Below are 18,366 nucleotides of genomic sequence, written 5' to 3'. Positions count from 1 at the left end.
CAGGTTGGAGGCTACCCAGACGGAATACAAGGTGTTGTTCCTCCAACCTGAGTTTGGATTCATTTTGACAGTAGAGGAGGCCATGGATAGACATATCAGAATGGGAATGGGACGTGGAATTAAAATGTGTGGCCACTGGGAGATCCTGCTTTCTCTGGCGGACAGAGCGTAGGTGTTCAGCGAAACGGTCTCCCAGTCTGCGTCAGGTCTCACCAATATATAAAAGGCCACACCGGGAGCACCGGATGCAGTATACCACACCAGCCGACTCACAAGTGAAGTGTCGCCTCACCTGGAAGGACTGTCTGGGGCCTGAATGGTGCTGAGGGAGGAAGTGTAAGGGCAGGTGTAGCACTTGTTTCGCTTACAAGGATAAGTGCCAGGAGGGAGATCGGTGGGAAGGGATGGGGGGGACGAATGGACAAGGGAGTCGTGTAGGGAGCGATCCCTGCGGAAAGCAGAAAGGGGGAGGGAAAGATGTGCTTGGTAGTGGGATCTCGTTGGAGGTGGCGGAAGTTACGGAGAATTATACGTTGGACCCGGAGGCTGGTGGGGTGGTAGGTGAGGACAAGGGGAACACAATCCCGAGTGGGGTGGCGGGAGGATGGGGTGAGGGCAGAAGGTCAGGAAATGGGAGAGATGCATTTGAGAGCAGAGTTGATGGTGGACGAAGGGAAGCCCCTTTGCTTAAAAGCCATCTCCTTCGTCCTGGAATGAAAAGCCTCATCCTGAGAGCAGATGCGGCGGATATGGAGGAATTGCTCCCCCCCCCCCCCCATTCTTGTAAACTCCAGTGAGTATAGGCCCAGAGTCATCAACTGCTCCTCATATATTAACCCTTTCATTTCTGGAATAATTCTCATCAGCCTATTCTGGACCCTTTCTAAATGCCAGCACTTCTTTTCCTAGATCAGATGCCCAAAACTGCTCTCATTACTCCAAATGCAGTCTGACCAATGCCTCAACATCACATCCTTGCTTTCATGTTCTTGTCCTCTTGATGAAATGAATGCTAACATTGAATTTGCCTTCCTCACCGCTGACTCAATTTGCAAGTTAACCTTTAGGGAATCCTTCATGAGGTCTGCCTGTGCATTTCTGATTTCTTCTCATTTAAAACACAGTCTACACCTTTATTCCTTCTACCAAAATACATGACCATACACTTCCCAACACTCTATTCCAAATGCCACTTAGTTGCCCATTCTCCTGATCCTTCTGCAGTCTCCTAGCTTCCTCAAAACTACCTGCCCCTCCACCTGTCTTGGTATTGTCTGAAAACTTGGTCACAAAGCCATCAATTCTGTCATCCAAATCATTGACATACCGTGTAAAAAGTGTGGTTCCAACTCCCACCATTTTATTCCCACTCATTCCCCCTGCTAGCAGCCAATCAGAAAAGGCTCCCTTTGCTGGCTGCTAATCAGCCCTATTCCAGCTCCACATTTTTAGATCATTTCAGTATGCTGCTGATTGCACAGTCTAAACCAACAGCTTCCGATTGCAACGTCTAAACCAACAGCTTCCGATTGCAACACGAATGTCTGATCCCAGGAGTGTGTGATGGGACGGTGTGGAGGGAGTTTCACTCTGTGTCTGACCCCGGGAGTGTGTGATGGGACGGTGGGGAGGGAGATTCACTCTGTGTCTGACCCCTGGAGTGTGTGATTGGACGGTGTGGAGGGAGATTCACTCTGTGTCTGACCCCGGGAGTGTGTGATGGGAAGGTGTGGAGGGAGCTTCACTCTGTGTCTGACCCCAGGGGTGTGTGATGGGACGGTGTGGAGGGAGATTCACTCTGTGTCTGACCCCGGGAGTGTGTGATGGGAAGGTGTGGAGGGAGCTTCACTCTGTGTCTGACCCCAGGGGTGTGTGATGGGACGGTGTGGAGGGAGATTCACTCTGTGTCTGACCCCAGGGGTGTGTGATGGGACGGTGTGGAGAGAGATTCACTCTGTGTCTGACCCGGGGAGTGTGTGATGGGACGGTGTGGAGGGAGATTCACTGTGTGTCTGACCCCGGGAGTGTGGGATGGGACGGTGTGGAGGGAGCTTCACTCTGTGTCTGACCCCAGGGGTGTGTGATGGGATGTATAGAATGAACACTATGAATAGCACTACAAATGTAAAGAGTCAACACCCTTTTTTTTTGATGATTGTACATTTTTTTTTAATAATGAATAATGCTTGTTCCTGAAATAAAAGGTCATCCCTCTTCCTTCGCCTCATCCCCTCTCACCCCCTCCTCCCTTTTACCTCTCCCTCCCCCCTGTAGAGATGAACTCCCTGCGGTTGAAGTCCACCAACGTTGAGAAGGACCTGGCCAAGGCGCAGAAGGTAGGCAGCTGACTGTCTGTGTGGGAAGCAGCTCCAGGCAGGGCTGGTGCAGTGAGAAATCCGGGAGTCAGATCCCGGACTGGATCTCCGTGAGGAATGGTGTGAACAGATTGGGACTCCTCTCCTCAGAAGCAGAAAAGGCTTCGGGGAGATCCGGATGAAGTAGTAAATGTATTAAATCGGTACTCTGAGCTCGTTGGGAATGTGGGATTCCCCCCTCCCACCACCCCAACGCTCCTGTTTCCCATCCCCCACGATGTCCCACCTCCCAGTGTGTGGGTGTGTGGGAGTGGGAGGGGGAGGATGGGGATAGGCTACAGGTCAGGAGAGGAGCCCCAGAATGGCTGATGGGTATGGGGGGGGGGGGGGGGGGGTGCGGTGTCAGGGAGTAGTTAGCAGTGTCGTCAGGGCAGGTGGAAACAGTCACCCACGTGGGAGTCGGACTGGAGCTGTGAGGGGGTTTAGCAGAGCAGGGAGAAAGTTAAGTTTGTAGTTGGTAAATTAGTTTATTGTTGTCACAGAATATATTTACTTGGAGATACAGATCCTTGCGAGCCCACACCACCCAGTCACACCCACGAGGCCAGTTAGCCTACTGAGGAAACATGGGAGGAGCATTGGCTCCATGATAACACAGCAGACAGCAGTACGTTACCACAGCTCAGGGCGTTCCAGAGCTTGGAGTCCAGTCCCGGCATCCTCTGTCAGGAGTGTGTACCTCCTCCCCGTGGATGGGGTGGGATTTCCCCCGGTCCAAAGGCGTACCTGGTCATTGTAAATCAGGTTAGGGTTAAATCCGGGTTGCCGGGGCAGCTCGGCTCGAAGGGCTGTATCGCTAAATAAAAATAATAACAAAGGAAGTGAAACCGGAGGAGCTCATGCTGTAACGGGGAGAATGTACAGATTCCGTACAGATGCTGGCGGGAGCTGAACCCGGGTTGCTGGCGCTGTAACAGCGTTATGCTGCCCGCCACGCTATCGTGCCACCTCAAAAGATGTGGAGATATAATGAGAAATTTGTTTTGCCTGCTGTCCATTTCATTACGACAGAGGGAGTTATTTACCCGTAATACAAAGGAAAGCAATAGCGGAACGCAGAATAAAGTGTCACAGTTACAGAGAAAGTGCAGTGCAGATAGACGATAAGGTGCAAGGGCCATCACGATGTAGACTGGCAAGGTAAAGAGTTCATCTTTGTCACTCAAGAGGTCTACTCAACAGTGGGCTCAACGCCGTCCTAGAGCCTGGTGGTACATGTCCGTACATATCTCTCCACTGGTAAAGCTATAACAAAATGCAGGATATACCCTCAGTGGCCACTTCAGGACTGGAGCCCGTGATGGTCTTCTGCTGCTGGAGCCCATCCACTACAGGGTTCGAGGGTGTTGTGCATTCAGAGTTGCTCTTCCGCACCCCACTGTTGTAACGTGTGGTTATTTGAATTACTGTCAGCTTGAACCAGCCCGGCCATTCTCCTCTGACGTCTCTCATTAACGAGGTGTTTTCTTCCACACAACTTTCACTCCCTGGAATTTTCTTTTTAGGTTTTCATGCATTCTCTCGGGGACTGTTATGTGTAAAATTCCCAGGTGATCAGCAGGTTCTGAGATGCTCAAGCCCCCCCCCCCCCCCACCCCCACCCCAGTCTGGCACCAACAATCAATCCTTGGTCAAAGTCACTTTCCCGTTCCCCATTCCTTTCCCACTCTGCTGTTGCTCTGAACAAAAACTGAACCTCAACTTCTTGACCATGTCTGCGTGCTTTTATGCATTGGGCTGATTAAATATTTGCATTAACAAGGTGTAGAGTGTAGTGTTACAGGGGAAATGCAGTGCCACAATATGGTGTATTAAGCATCAAATGGACGTTCCTAATAATTAGTAGACAGAGAATTAAGTCTTAAGTGCAGCTCTTCTACTGTGATACAAGTCTAGAGATGGCTTGTGAATACTGTGTACGGTTTTGGCCTCCATATTGTGTGAGGGATGTGAAGGGTGACGAGACCCATTCCAGGTCTGCAGGATGAAGAAGGATTGAAAGAATTAAATCTTCTTAGCCCAATTAGAAGTAGAATGAAAGGAAACATTGTAGAAGTGTTCAAAATAGTTAAATGTCAAGTGAATGACAGCTGCCACTTCAAAAATTAATCCATCAACGAGGACACGGGGCCATCGGTGGAGACTGGTTTAAGGAAGATTTCAGACTAACATCAGGAAGCATTACTTTACACGGTGAATTGTGGACACATGGAACAAACTACAGAGCCTATAAAAAGTATTCAGCCCCCTTGGAAGTTTTCATGTTTTATTGTTTTACAACATTGAATCACAGTGGATTTAGTTTGACTTTTTTGACATTGAACAAGTGAAAACATCTCTACAAAATGATCTAAATTAATTACAAATATAAAGCATAAAATAATTGATTGCATGAGTGTTCACCCCCCACCCCTTTAATATGACACCAGATCATCACAGCCAATTGGTTTTAGAAGTCACATAATTAGTCAAATTGAGATCTGTTTTTGGAGGCCTGTGTGCAGACACTGTGTTTCAATTAATTATAGTAAAATACACCTGCTGGTGAGTCAGTGTCCTGGCAAAAACTACACCATGAAGACAAAAGAACAGTCCAAGCAACTCCCGAAGAAGGTTATCAAAAAGCACAAATCACAAAGCACAAAAAGCACAAATGGATACAAGAAAATCTCCAAGTCATTGACTATCCCTTGGAGTACAGTTAGGTCAATAATCAAGAATATGGCACAGTGTAAATCTGCCAGAGCAGGCCGTCCTCAAAAACGGAGTGACCGTGCAAGAAGGGGATGAGTGAGGGAGCCACCAAGAGACCATGACAAATCTGGAGTAGTTACAAAGCTTCAGTGGCTGAGATGGGAGAGACTGCGCATACAACAACTGTTGCCTGGGTGCTTCACCAGTCACAGCTTTATGGGAGAGTGGCAAAGAGAAAGACACTGTTGCAAAAAACTGACATGAAATCTCAGCTAGAGTTTGCCAGAAGGCAGGTGGGGATGCTTCACTGGAGCAGGCCCTGGAAGGCTTGTGAAGGTAGGGGGTAAAATGAATGCAGCAAAATACAGGGAAATCCTGGAGGAAAACCTGATACAGTCTGCAAGAGAACTGTGACTTGGGAGAAGAATTGTTTTCTAGCAAGACAATGACCCCCAAAATAAAGCCAAAGCTACACAGGAATGGCTTAAAAACAACAAAGTTAATGTCCTGGAGTGGCCATGTCAGAGTCCAGACTTCAATTGAGAATTTGTGGCTGGACTTGAAAAGGGCTGTTCACTCTCAATCTCCATGCAATCTGACAGAGATCGAGCAGTTTTGTAAAGAAGAATGGGGAAAAAATTGCAATGAAAGCTGATAGAGACCTATCCATACAGACTCAAGGCTGTAATTGCTGCCAGAGGTGCATCTGATTTGAAGGGGGTGAAAACTTGTGCAATCAATTATTTTGTGTTTAAATATTTATAATTAACTTAGATTTCTTTGTAGAGATCTGTTCTCACTTTGACACAACAGTCTTTTTGTATTAATCAGTATAAAAAAAAGCTGAATTAAATCCACTGTGATTCAATGTTGTAAAACAATAAAACATGAAAACTTACAAGGAAGTGAATACCTTTTTTACGCACTGTACCTAGTTGTGTAGTTGACAGTAGTACCTTAGGGACTTTCAAGTCTAGGCAATAGTTATTTCAATAAGCTACGTGAATAGGAATTTGCCAAGCTTTTTTGGGTCGGATGGGCTGTTCTTGTCAAAAACTTTCTAATGTTTCCTAATGTTCTGAAGTAATGTGAATGTCTTCAGAGAGCAGCATGCAATGAATCGCCACACTCCTGCTGCATTTCTTTTCCTGGGCTGGGCCTGCAGTGGGGGAGGGAGTGTTAGCAGGGGCCGGATGGGCTTGTGAGATCCCATCTGTCGTGCCGAGCTCCCAGCTGGTTCCATTCTGCTCTACCAAGACCTCTTGCTGCGAATTTAACCTTCTGTCTCTCTCTTCTCCCACAGGCTGTCACTAAAAGCAAGAAGGCACAGGTAATAATCCGCAGAGGGACAGCTGTCTGCCCATGTACTCCAAAGGTCCAGGGTTCCACAGGTTCTTGGTGGTTTGGGGGGGGGTGTGTGGCAAATGGGATGTAACCTGGTCCCACGTGTGCGTTTGGGTCTGTGTGTCTCCTGCCCGTGTCTCTTGCAGGGCACCTTGGCATCTAGTCCCTGCCCCTCCTGTCCTCATTTCAAGATGGGAGTCTTTCTCTCCCTTCTCCTTGACCCACCTCTTCCCAACCACCCAGGGTGGTGAAGCCTCCATCCAGAGAGAAACCTCAGGGTGAGGGTTGGGGGAGGGGGGTGCTGGGTCAACGTTTTCAGGTGGGGGGTCTGGGGGCACGAGAGATGAGCCTTTGGGCTGCGGTGGGGTGAGGAGGCTGGTCCTGAGGTTCACAACTTGGGTTTGAGTGGAAGAACTTTTTGCTCCCTGGGTCACGGGTCTAGCGATGCCCTCTGTGGTGTTGGCGCGGCCATGTGTCGGAGCACAGCTTCGCGACCGTGGTGAAGTATGTGCGCCACCTTCCGCCCCTCTTGATGACGACCTGTTTCCACCCCAGGAAGTGGACGCCCTCCTGAGCGAGAACGAGATGCTCCAGGGGAAGTTGCACAGTCAGGAGGACGACTTCCGGCTGCAGAACAGCACCCTCATGCAGGAGCTCTCCAAGGTGAGCCCCATCCAACCGGGGTGGAAACTCTTCCTGCCCCCAACTCCCCACGCTCCCGGCTTTCCTGAGGCTCGCAAAATGGTCACCAGCAGGTTGGTGCATTCCGATCTGGGTTCATATCCCAAAACGTACGCTGAAATGAGTCGTTTACGTTAACAACCAACACAACAAAATTAATTGTTGTCTGTTTACTCCTCTCCACGGATTCTGACTAACCTGCTGAGTTCCTCCAGCGTGCTCTGTGTGTGTTACTATGGATGAGGAAGGGATACGCGAGAAATGCTGGCAAGTGTGACTGGCTTAGAAAGATGATTGATTTTGGGGAAGTTGTAAATATGCTGTCCTGGTCTATGACACTATAACTGTAACCTAAGGACGTGCTGGGGGCAGCTCGCAAGCGTTGCTGCACACTCCAGTGCCGACGTGGCATGCCCACAGTATTCAGTAAAGAAGCAACAATAACACAGCCTCAAAACAAAATGAAACAACAGCAGCAAAACAAGCCCCTCGCCCACCTTGCCTCCGACCCCAGGACAAGCTACCCCCAACCACCGGCATCCGGTCCTTGGCATGGACTCTCTGAATTGCAGACACTAGGCCTCCAACCTTGCCCAGACTCGAGGACCCTCAGACCTCTGACCTGTAAGCCTTGACCTCCAGACTCAACCTTCAGGCTTTGGTCTCTGAGTGACGATCCCTGGGACTTTGACCTCTAGCAGCTGACCGCTGGGTTTGATCCCAGGACCGTCCCATCATATGTATTTGATCACCAGACCTCAAACCCGGGACTCCTGAACTTGGGGGGCAGGGGGCTGGTCACTGGCCCTCTGGCCTCCTGTTTGCACGAAACTCAGACCCCAGGTTTTGCTGACTTGGGGGGGGGGGGGGGGGGAGTGGGAGGCACATAGTTAGGGTGCCTAAGACATTTGCACTGTACTGCTGCCACTAAACAAAATTAAATTTCATGACATATGTGAGTGTTGGTAAACCTGATTCTGATATGGGTCTGTACTGTGGACGGAGAGTGGGAAGGGGGCAGGGAGAGGGGAATCATGTTTGGGCAAAGGGGATGGATCAGGAAGCACCAGAAAGATATTCTGTAAAGATCAATAAATCTGCTGTTTGGAATCAAATGACCTTGCCTGGTGTCTCAGGGCTGGGTGTGTTTGCACCCTCGCCACCCCCTGCCCCTGACGCTCCTGCTCTGCCTCCTGTCCCACGGCACGCCACCCTCGCCGTCCCCAGCGTCCTTTGCTCCCTCCAGATTTATAAGCTTGTTCTCCGCTGCACGTTGACGAATACAGTACTGAGCAAAAGTCTTAGACACCCTATCTGTATATGTGTGTGCCTGAGATTTTTGCACAGTACTGTAAAAACAAGAATCATATAGCAAAGAGTGTCCCTTGTGATCAGACACCGAGGACTGTGCTGGCGACGACCCACAAGTGTCGCCACACTTCTGGCGCCAACGTGCTATGGCCAATCCTAACCCATAGGTCTCAGTAATGTGGGAGGAAACTGGTTATGGGGAAAAGGTGCAAACTCCCTATCAACGGCGGCAGGTATTGAACCCGGGTTGCTAGCGCTGTAAATCATTGCGCTGACCGCTATGCTGGGTGTTTTATTACTAGTAATTCATTCCGCGAGGATAGAGCAGTGAACACGGTCTGCATGGACCTTAGTACAGCTTTCAACAATGGGGAACAGATTCGGGAGAAGGTTTGAGGTTTGTGGTGACGGTGGAGCGTTTGGACACTGGCGCACGGCATAGATTGAGTCTCTACCCTCTGTCTGACATGGTGCGGCCACCTGCTTTCAGCTCTGCGCTCAGATCGAGGAGCTGGAGGCGGAGAACAAACAGCTGAAGGAGAAGGCTCCGGGATCTGACTGCAGCCCGGCGGGTACCCCTGTGGACGGGGAGTTACTCAGGCTCCAAGCAGAGAACACGGCGCTGCAGCGAAACCTGGCAGGTAATGTCTCCGCCCTCACCCGGGCCCATTCTCCCACACACATCCCTGTCGTAAAAAGGGGTCACCAGTGCAGCTAATGACAATTACTTGGTGTCATTCCTGGTAATTGTAGGACCAGTGCTAAATGATGGACATTTCAACACAAGGCCTGTGCTTCCTGCTAATAGGACAGTGTAGAGAGAGCTTCGCCCTGTGTCTGACCCTGAGAGTGTGTAATGGGACGATGTGGATTGAGCTTCGCTCTGTGTCTGACCCTGGGAGTGTGTGATGGGACGGTGTGGAGGGAGCTTCACTCTGTGTCTGACCCCGGGAGTGTGTGGTGGGAGCTTCACTCTGTGTCTGACCCCAGGAGTGTGTGATGGGACGGTGTGGTGGGAGCTTCACTCTGTGTCTGACCCCGGGAGTGTGTGATGGGACAGTGTGGAGGGAGCTTCACTCTGTGTCTGACCCCGGGAGTGTGTGATGGGACGGTGTGGTGGGAGCTTCACTCTGTGTCTGACCCCGGGAGTGTGTGATGGGACGGTGTGGTGGGAGCTTCACTCTGTGTCTGACCCCAGGAGTGTGTGATGGGACGGTGTGCTGGGAGCTTCACTCTGTGTCTGACCCCGGGAGTGTGTGATGGGACGGTGTGGAGGGAGTTTCACTCTGTGTCTGACCCCGGGAGTGTGTGATGGGACGGTGTGGGAGCTTCACTCTGTGTCTGACCCCGGGAGTGTGTGATGGGACGGTGTGGTGGGAGCTTCACTCTGTGTCTGACCCCGGGAGTGTGTGATGGGACGGTGTGGTGGGAGCTTCACTCTGTGTCTGACCCCGGGAGTGTGTGATGGGACGGTGTGGAGGGAGTTTCACTCTGTGTCTGACCCCGGGAGTGTGTGATGGGACGGTGTGGGAGCTTCACTCTGTGTCTGACCCCGGGAGTGTGTGATGGGACGGTGTGGTGGGAGCTTCACTCTGTGTCTGACCCCGGGAGTGTGTGATGGGACGGTGTGGTGGGAGCTTCACTCTGTGTCTGACCCCAGGGATGTCCCTGCCATGGGAGGAATTCACTTTCATTGTGAAATATAAACACGTGACTCTTGTTGACCTGTTTCAGCCCTACAGCATTGCTATGATCAGGAGGTCCAAGCCACGCGGCACGGCGAGGACCGAGAAGCCAATGGTAGTGAGGTGGCTATCTTGGATGGACAGGGTGTCGATGGGAGTACGAGGGAGGATGTGGCTGATGAGATGGAAAAGGAGGCCCAGGAGCCAAGCAAAGCTGCACTGGAGAAAATGGAGCAGGTGAGAGAGGGTTGGTCTGGAATAGTCCTCCACAGGTTCAGGCAGAATCGCAAGAGCTTTACTGTGTCTAGACACTGCCTCAGGAGTGTTTGTTGGTACAGTGCATTGCAGCTTCACTCTCTGACCCCAGGAGTGGGTAATGGGACGGTGTGGAGGGAGATTTAAGTTTACTGTGACCAGGGAACTGGTGATAGCAGTGAATGCTTCTTGTGTCATTGCCCTTGTTGTGGTTGGACTTGGTGTTGCTCTGTATCTCTCTGACTTGGACCATAAGATATAGGAGCAGAAGTTGGCCATTCGGCCCATCGAGTCTGCTCCGCCATTTATTGTGTCAATCGCCGTGGTGTGGTTGGGGTTGGTGTTGATGGTTTTGGTTTTTTGGGGGTTTTTGAGCCTATGCCCTTGGTGTGGTTGGGGTTGGTGTTGATGGTTTTGGTTTTTAGGGGGTTTTTGAGCCTATGCCCTTGGTGTGGTTGGGGTTTGGTGTTGATGGTTTTGGTTTTTTGGGGGTTTGGAGCCTATGCCCTTGGTGTGGTTGGGGTTGATGTTGATGGTTTTGGTTTTTTGGGGGTTTGGAGCCTATGCCCTTGGTGTGGTTGGGGTTGGTGTTGATGGTTTTGGTTTTTTGGGGGTTTGGAGCCTATGCCCTTGGTGTGGTTGGGGTTGATGTTGATGGTTTTGGTTTTTTGGGGGTTTGGAGCCTATGCCCTTGGTGTGGTTGGGGTTGGTGTTGATGGTTTTGGTTTTTTGGGGGTTTGGAGCCTATGCCCTTGGTGTGGTTGGGGTTGGTGTTGATGGTTTTGGTTTTTTGGGGGTTTTCAGCCTATGCCCTTGGTGTGGTTGGGGTTGGTGTTGATGGTCTTGGTTTTTTGGGGGTTTGGAGCCTATGCCCTTGGTGTGGTTGGGGTTGGTGTTGATGGTTTTGGTTTTTTGGGTGTTTGGAGCCTATGCCCTTGATGTGGTTGGGGTTGGTGTTGATGGTTTTGGTTTTTTGGGTGTTTGGAGCCTATGCCCTTGGTGTGGTTGGGGTTGGTGTTGATAGTTTTGGTTTTTTGGGGGTTTGGAGCCTATGCCCTTGGTGTGGTTGGGGTTGGTGTTGATGGTTTTGGTTTTTTGGGGGTTTTCAGCCTATGCCCTTGGTGTGGTTGGGGTTGGTGTTGATGGTCTTGGTTTTTTGGGGGTTTGGAGCCTATGCCCTTGGTGTGGTTGGGGTTGGTGTTGATGGTTTTGGTTTTTTGGGGGTTTGGAGCCTATGCCCTTGGTGTGGTTGGGGTTGGTGTTGATGGTTTTGGTTTTTTGGGTGTTTGGAGCCTATGCCCTTGATGTGGTTGGGGTTGGTGTTGATGGTTTTGGTTTTTTGGGGGTTTTCAGCCTATGCCCTTGGTGTGGTTGGGGTTGGTGTTGATGGTTTTGGTTTTTTGGGGGTTTTCAGCCTATGCCCTTGGTGTGGTTGGGGTTGGTGTTGATGGTCTTGGTTTTTTGGGGGTTTGGAGCCTATGCCCTTGGTGTGGTTGGGGTTGATGTTGATGGTTTTGGTTTTTTGGGGGTTTGGAGCCTATGCCCTTGGTGTGGTTGGGGTTGATGTTGATGGTTTTGGTTTTTTGGGGGTTTGGAGCCTATGCCCTTGGTGTGGTTGGGGTTGATGTTGATGGTTTTGGTTTTTTGGGGGTTTGGAGCCTATACCCTTGGTGTGGTTGGGGTTGGTGTTGATGGTTTTGGTTTTTTGGGGGTTTGGAGCCTATGCCCTTGGTGTGGTTGGGGTTGGTGTTGATGGTTTTGGTTTTTTAGGGGTTTAGAGCCTATGCCCTTGGTGTGGTTGGGGTTGGTGTTGATGGTTTTGGTTTTTTGGGGGTTTTCAGCCTATGCCCTTGGTGTGGTTGGGGTTGATGTTTATGGTTTTGGTTTTTTGGGGGTTTTCAGCCTATGCCCTTGGTGTGGTTGGGGTTGGTGTTGATGGTTTTGGTTTTTTGGGGGTTTGGAGCCTATGCCCTTGGTGTGGTTGGGGTTGGTGTTGATGGTTTTGGTTTTTTGGGGGTTTGGAGCCTATGCCCTTGGTGTGGTTGGGGTTGGTGTTGATGGTTTTGGTTTTTTGGGGGTTTGGAGCCTATACCCTTGGTGTGGTTGGGGTTGGTGTTGATGGTTTTGGTTTTTTGGGGGTTTGGAGCCTATGCCCTTGGTGTGGTTGGGGTTGATGTTGATGGTTTTGGTTTTTTGGGGGTTTGGAGCCTATGCCCTTGGTGTGGTTGGGGTTGGTGTTGATGGTTTTGGTTTTTTGGGGGTTTGGAGCCTATGCCCTTGGTGTGGTTGGGTTTTGGTGTTGATCTGCCTCACTCTGACCCTGCTCCTCTGTCTGTTCCTCTCGCAGCTGGAGTCCAAGTGTGCCAAACTGGAGCAGAAGCTGAAAGACTTCAATGGTAGGTCCCTGTGGTATTGGGGGTTGAGTGGTATGCACGAGGTTTACCAAGAGCCTGAGACACACAATGTCCATGTGACATAGGAGCAGAATTAGGCCATTTGGCCTATCAAGTCTATTCCTCCATTCCATCATGGCTGATTTATTATCCCTCTCAATCTCATTCTCTTGCCTCCTCTGGTAACCTTTGATGCCCTTACTAATCAAAAACCTATCAACTTCTGCTTTAAATATGCCCAATGACTTGGCCTCCACAGCTGTGTGTTGCAATGAATTCCAGAGATTCACCACTCTCTAGCTAAAGGAACTCCTCCTCAGCTCTGTTCTAAAGGGGCATCCTTGTAATTCTGAGGCTGTACCCTCTGGTCCTGGACTGCTCCACGATGGAAAGCATCCTCTCCACGTCCGCCCTATCGAGGCCTTTCAATATTCGATAGGTTTCAATGAGATCTCCCTCCCCCCCCCCCCCCCCCCCAATTCTTCTAGTCTCTAGTCAACGAGTTCAGGCCCAGAGCCATCAAATGCTCCTCATACGTTAACCTTTTTAATCCCCGGGTCATTCTGGTGAACCTCCTGTGTCATAAAACATGGAGAATCATTGGCAGGCTCTTGGTGGGGCACGGTCCCCTGACGTCAGTAAGAGAGTCGGCTGCAAGGTGTTCCGCAGTTGAGGTCTCCCTTTGAAGGTGTCCTTCCCCCTTTACAATGGGGACATGAGGTGGAGAATGTTGCACAGAGCATTCAGAACAGTGCAGATCCTTAGGCCCACAGTGTCTGTGCGCACACACACACACACACACAATGCCAAATTAAATTAATTTCCTGTCTGTCATCATCAACACCAAGTTTGTATCAGGTCTCCTCTCATGCCGCTGCCAATCCAGAGAAGACAACCCCAGCCTGTCCAACCTCTCCTTGTTGTTCATGCCCCCTAACCCAGGCACCATCTTGGTGAATCTCTTCTGCCCCCTCTCTACATCCTCCCTGTCATGAGGTGACCAGAACTGCAGATGCGGGAGTTTTATACTCCCCCCAACTCCTGAACTCACTTCTGCAGCAAATAAAGACAAGCATGCCGCCCACCTTCTCTACTGCCCTGTCAGCTTGTGTGGCCGTGGACTTGAACCCTAGTATCCCTCTGTGCAAAAGTCCTACGCTGTATTTTATGTCTTGCTCTGTACTGCTGCCACCAAAAAAAACAAATTCATGACATACTTGAGCGCCGATAAACCTGATTCTGATACGGGTCTCTTGTTGACTGAGAGTGGGAAGGGAGCACGGAGAAGGGAACCATGGTTGGGAAAGGGGGAAGGGAGAGGGAAGCGCCAGTGAGACGTTCAGTAAATCAAATGTTTGGAATCAAATGACCTTACCTAGAGTCTCAGGGCTGGGTGTGTCTGTACCCGCACCACCCTCCGTTCCTGGCACTCCTCCTCTGCCACCTGTCCCACACCCTATCTTTGCCATTCCCAACATTCTTTGCTGCTGCCAGACTTACAAACCCGCTCTCTGTGCCATGGTGCCAAATAGTACTGTTAAGGCCCTGCTTGCGTAACAGTCTGCTGTAATCTTTCTTTTATCAAGTGCCAGACCTCACACGTCAATGACACTTTCAACAGAACTGCTCACAAGAATTGCGGCTGAAGCAGATTTGTCTGTTTTTCTTGCTTTCCACACCCATCCTGACTGTCCAATGACTATCTCCTTTTTCTGTCCTGAGGAAGGGTCTGAGCCCGAAATGTCGACTGTTTATTCACTTCCATAAATCTGCTGAGTTCCTCCACCATTCTGTGTGTCTGACTTTCTCCAGTCCTCCCTGTCTCCCCTCTTGTTTCACCTCCCACTCAACTCCGTGTCTCCTATAGGGGCTTTGTTTAGCCTGGGAGGTCATGCTGCAACTCCACAGGGTATCGGTGAGGCCGCACCTGGAGTACTGTGTGCAGGTCTGGTCTCCTTCCTTCAGGAAAGATGCACTGGTTTTGGAAGGGGGGGGGGGAGAGGAGGTTCATCAGGTGAATTTGAGGGTTAAGTAGAGATTGAATCACCTGGGGCTAAAGTCACTGAGATTCAGAAGAATGAGATGCGATCTTATAGAAACTAAGAAGATTGAGAAGGGGGTAAGTAAGAAGGAAGCAAGATAAAAACAGGAGGAGCTCAGTAGGTCAAGCAACATCTATGGAGATGAATAAGCAGTCAACATTTCAGGCAGAAATCATGCCTCTCTACGATAGAAGAATTGGGTCATTTGGCCCATTGAGTCTGCTATGCCATTCCATCATGGCTAATTTATTATCCTTCTCAACCCCATCCTTTTCCTCGTAACCTTTGATGCCCTTACTAATCACCAGCCTATCATCCTCTGCTTTAAATATACCCGAAGGTTTGGCCTCCACAGCCATCTGTGGCAATGAAGTTACTCAGTTAGGGAAATCGATGTTCAGTTTGCTGAGTTTCTCCAGCATCTTGCGTGTGCTTCTCTGGATTTCCAACATCTGCAGAATCTCTTGTATGTACAGAAACAAGAAAATTGTTTTCCCTGGTGAGTGAGACCAGAACTGGGAGACAGAGCCTCAAATTTCAAGGAGAGTAGATTAAGATGGGGATGAGGAGAAACTGCTTTTCCCAGATTCCCAGAATCTGTGGAATTCGCTGCCCAAGGCTACCTGGTCAAATATATTTAAGACACAGTTCAGTTGTGTTCCTGCATGGTTATTGTCATTATGTGCTGTGTTGTATGCCGTGGCTGACCATGGTCTCCATAGCCATGATTGTTCTTGGCAAGTTTTTCTACAGAAATGGTCCATTGCCACCTTCTGGGCAGTGTCTTTACAAGACGAGTGACCCCAGTCATTATCAATACTCTTCAGAGATTGTCTGCCTGGCGTCAGTGGTTGCACCACCAGGACTTGTGATCTGCACCGGCTGCTCATATGACCACCCGCCTCCTGCTCCCATGGCACCCCTGATCAGGGGTGCTAAGCAGATGCTACACCTTGCCCAAGGGTGACCTGCAGGGTGGTTGAGGGAAGGAGCTCCTGACACCTCCTTTGGTAGAGACGTATCTCTACATCGACGCCCTATTTTGTGTAGTGGGGGAATTAAGTGTAAGGTGGGTGGATCCATGGCCAGGTTGGCCATGATCATATTGAATGGTGCTGCAAGCTCGATGGGCCACCTGGCCTGCTGCTGCTGCTCCTTGAGAGAGATTGGCCAGGCGCTCCCCTATTTTCTGAAGGGTCGACTGTGCTCTGCACTCTGTTTGGGTCTCATATTGGGGTGGGGGTGGGGTCTGCCTGTGCTGTGAGGCTGCTGTCTGTTAAGTTGTTGGAGAATATCTGGGCAAGCTTCAGTTTTCCTCAGCCTTTCTGTTAACGGCTGCTGAATGACTAATTACTCTCAGTCGGTGTCTGTTACATATCTGGTTTGAAACCCAATTGGGATCCGGCACCAACAAATTTCTTTGTTCTGATTGTTGGAAACCAACATGGATCGCTTGTCAGTAGTATTGATGGGACCCAATACTGATGGGTTGTTCAGCATGATTGGTTGGATCCAACACTGATGAGTTCTTCAGTCTGATTGGTAGGATCGACACTAATCAGTCCTTCAATGGGATTGGTGGGATCCAACACTTGATGCGTTCTCCAATCTGATTGGTGGGATTCAGTATTGATAAATTCTTCAATTTGAATGGTGATGTCCAACACCATGGCTGAAATTTGGTCTCCAAATTTGAGGAAGGACATTCTTGCTATTGAAGGAGTGCAGCGTAGGTTCACGAGGTTAATTCCTGGTATGGCGGGACTGTCATATGTGTTGGATCCATGTATTGAAATGGATCCATCAGTCCTTCACTGACAAATTCTTTGAACCGATCAATGGTATCCACCAGCAGTGCAGGAATTCTCCAGTTCTGCGGGTCGAGGCTCGTTAATTAGATGGGCCGGGGTGGCAGTGCCCGTTGACTGGACAGGTTGGGGCTGATGGATCTCGCTGGTGGGAAGTGGAAAGAATAAATGGGTTTGCTCCTTGTGACACTGTTTGTGTTTTTGTAAACACCCCTTTAGAGATGCAGCTGAAGTGGGCGATGGAGCTGGAGGAGAAGAGGCTGGTCAAGGAGCAGCTCCAAACTCTGGAGGTGAGGGAGTCCGAGGTCGTAAGTAAATCGGGGCAGGAAACGAGGTCCTCCTCATCCCAGGGTTTTAGGAAATTCCCAGAGACACCACAGAGCTGGCGGGGGATGGCCACTCAGTGACATTACTATCACCATTGATGTCTGGGTGGCTGGGGGGGGGGCGGGGGGGGGGTCATCATTGATTAGAAACTGAAGCAGATCAGCTGCACAACACCTCAGGTACACCAGAGGGTGGGGATCCTCCAGGGAGTGATTCACCTCCTCACCATCCCTTTTCCCCATGTTACAGGTCAGGTGTGTGACGGGGCATTCCCCACTCGCCTGGGTGGAGTTAGTTCATGCACTCCACACAGACCACAGCACTTTTCGTGCCCACCAATAACAAGTCAGGATTGTGACAGGACACTCCGCACCTGCTCCAGCAGCTCTCGGGAAGCTTGACCCCATCACAGCCCACCCGATTGATACCCCACCCTGCAAAATCCTCCCTCCCTCCACCACAGTGGCCACAACATCTGTAGGATGCACTGCAGTCCCTCACTAGGGGCTACTCCTAACAGCTCCACCTGATAGCAGCCCTTGGGAACAGAAATGACGAGGAATTTCTTTAGCCAGAGGGTGGTTAATCTGTGGAACTCATTGCCTCAGACGGCTCGAAGACCAAGTGGTTAGGTGTTTTGAAGGTAGAGATTGATAAGTTTCTGATTGGTAAGGGGAAGCGCTGCCACCCACAGGTTCCCCTCTCCCCCACTACCCAGAGAGCCAACTTGACAGTCAATCCCAGTTCCGTCACCATGACTGGTTCTAAATCCCAAAACATCCCCTTCATCCCCCCCCCCCCCCCCCAGAGCACTGTTATCTACAGGAACAGAATTAGGCTACCGGCCCCCCTTCTCGACCAATCAAGAACCTATTAACCTCTGCTTTAAATATGCCTAATGACTTGGTCTCTACAGCCGTCTGTGCCAATGAATCGCACAGATTGACCACCTTCTGGCTAAAGAAATTCCTCCTCAACTATGTTCTAAAGGGACGTCTTATTCTGAGGATGTGGCCTCCGATGTCGTTGTATTCCGAAGCTGTGCCTTCTGGTCCTAGACTCTCCCGCTATTGGAAGCATCCTCTCTCTATTGGTCCACTCTACCTAGGCCTTTCAATATTCAATACGTTTCAGTGAGATTCAACCTCATTCTCCTAAACTCCAGGAAGTACAGGCCCAGAGCTATCAAGCTATCCTCATATTAACCCTCTCATTCCCAGGATCCTTCTTGTTAACCTCCACACCACTAGAACATCCTTCCCTACAATTGCTCACAAACTTAGTCCTGCTTTGGTCTCACTTAACAGAAGTACACCACCTCGTATTTGCTTGAGTTACATTCCATTTGCCATTCCTGGGCCCATGTTCCAGTTGGTCATGTCCCAGTTTGTCTTGTTCCCTTTTGTTGTTTTGTAACTACAGATGACCTTCCTCACTATTGACTGCCACTT

General features: G+C 50.1%; 1 protein-coding gene across 1 annotated transcript in view; it reads left to right on the top strand.

Moving 5' to 3' along the window:
• LOC140715711 (GRIP1-associated protein 1-like) overlaps positions 1–18,366 on the top strand; it is a 56,119-nt gene that overhangs the window by 11,958 nt on the left and 25,795 nt on the right. The window contains exons 3-9 of the mRNA XM_073028082.1: positions 2,275–2,336; positions 6,373–6,399; positions 6,969–7,076; positions 8,896–9,046; positions 10,140–10,327; positions 12,693–12,741; positions 16,808–16,878. Coding sequence (XP_072884183.1) covers positions 2,275–2,336; positions 6,373–6,399; positions 6,969–7,076; positions 8,896–9,046; positions 10,140–10,327; positions 12,693–12,741; positions 16,808–16,878 — 656 coding nt within the window. The remainder of the gene's footprint in view (positions 1–2,274; positions 2,337–6,372; positions 6,400–6,968; positions 7,077–8,895; positions 9,047–10,139; positions 10,328–12,692; positions 12,742–16,807; positions 16,879–18,366) is intronic.

This window comes from Hemitrygon akajei, chromosome 24 (assembly GCF_048418815.1).
Source record: "Hemitrygon akajei chromosome 24, sHemAka1.3, whole genome shotgun sequence".
Classification (NCBI taxonomy): domain Eukaryota; kingdom Metazoa; phylum Chordata; class Chondrichthyes; order Myliobatiformes; family Dasyatidae; genus Hemitrygon; species Hemitrygon akajei.
The sequence above is the reverse complement of the archived record's forward strand: the minus strand, read 5'-3'. Positions and strand labels throughout refer to the sequence as shown.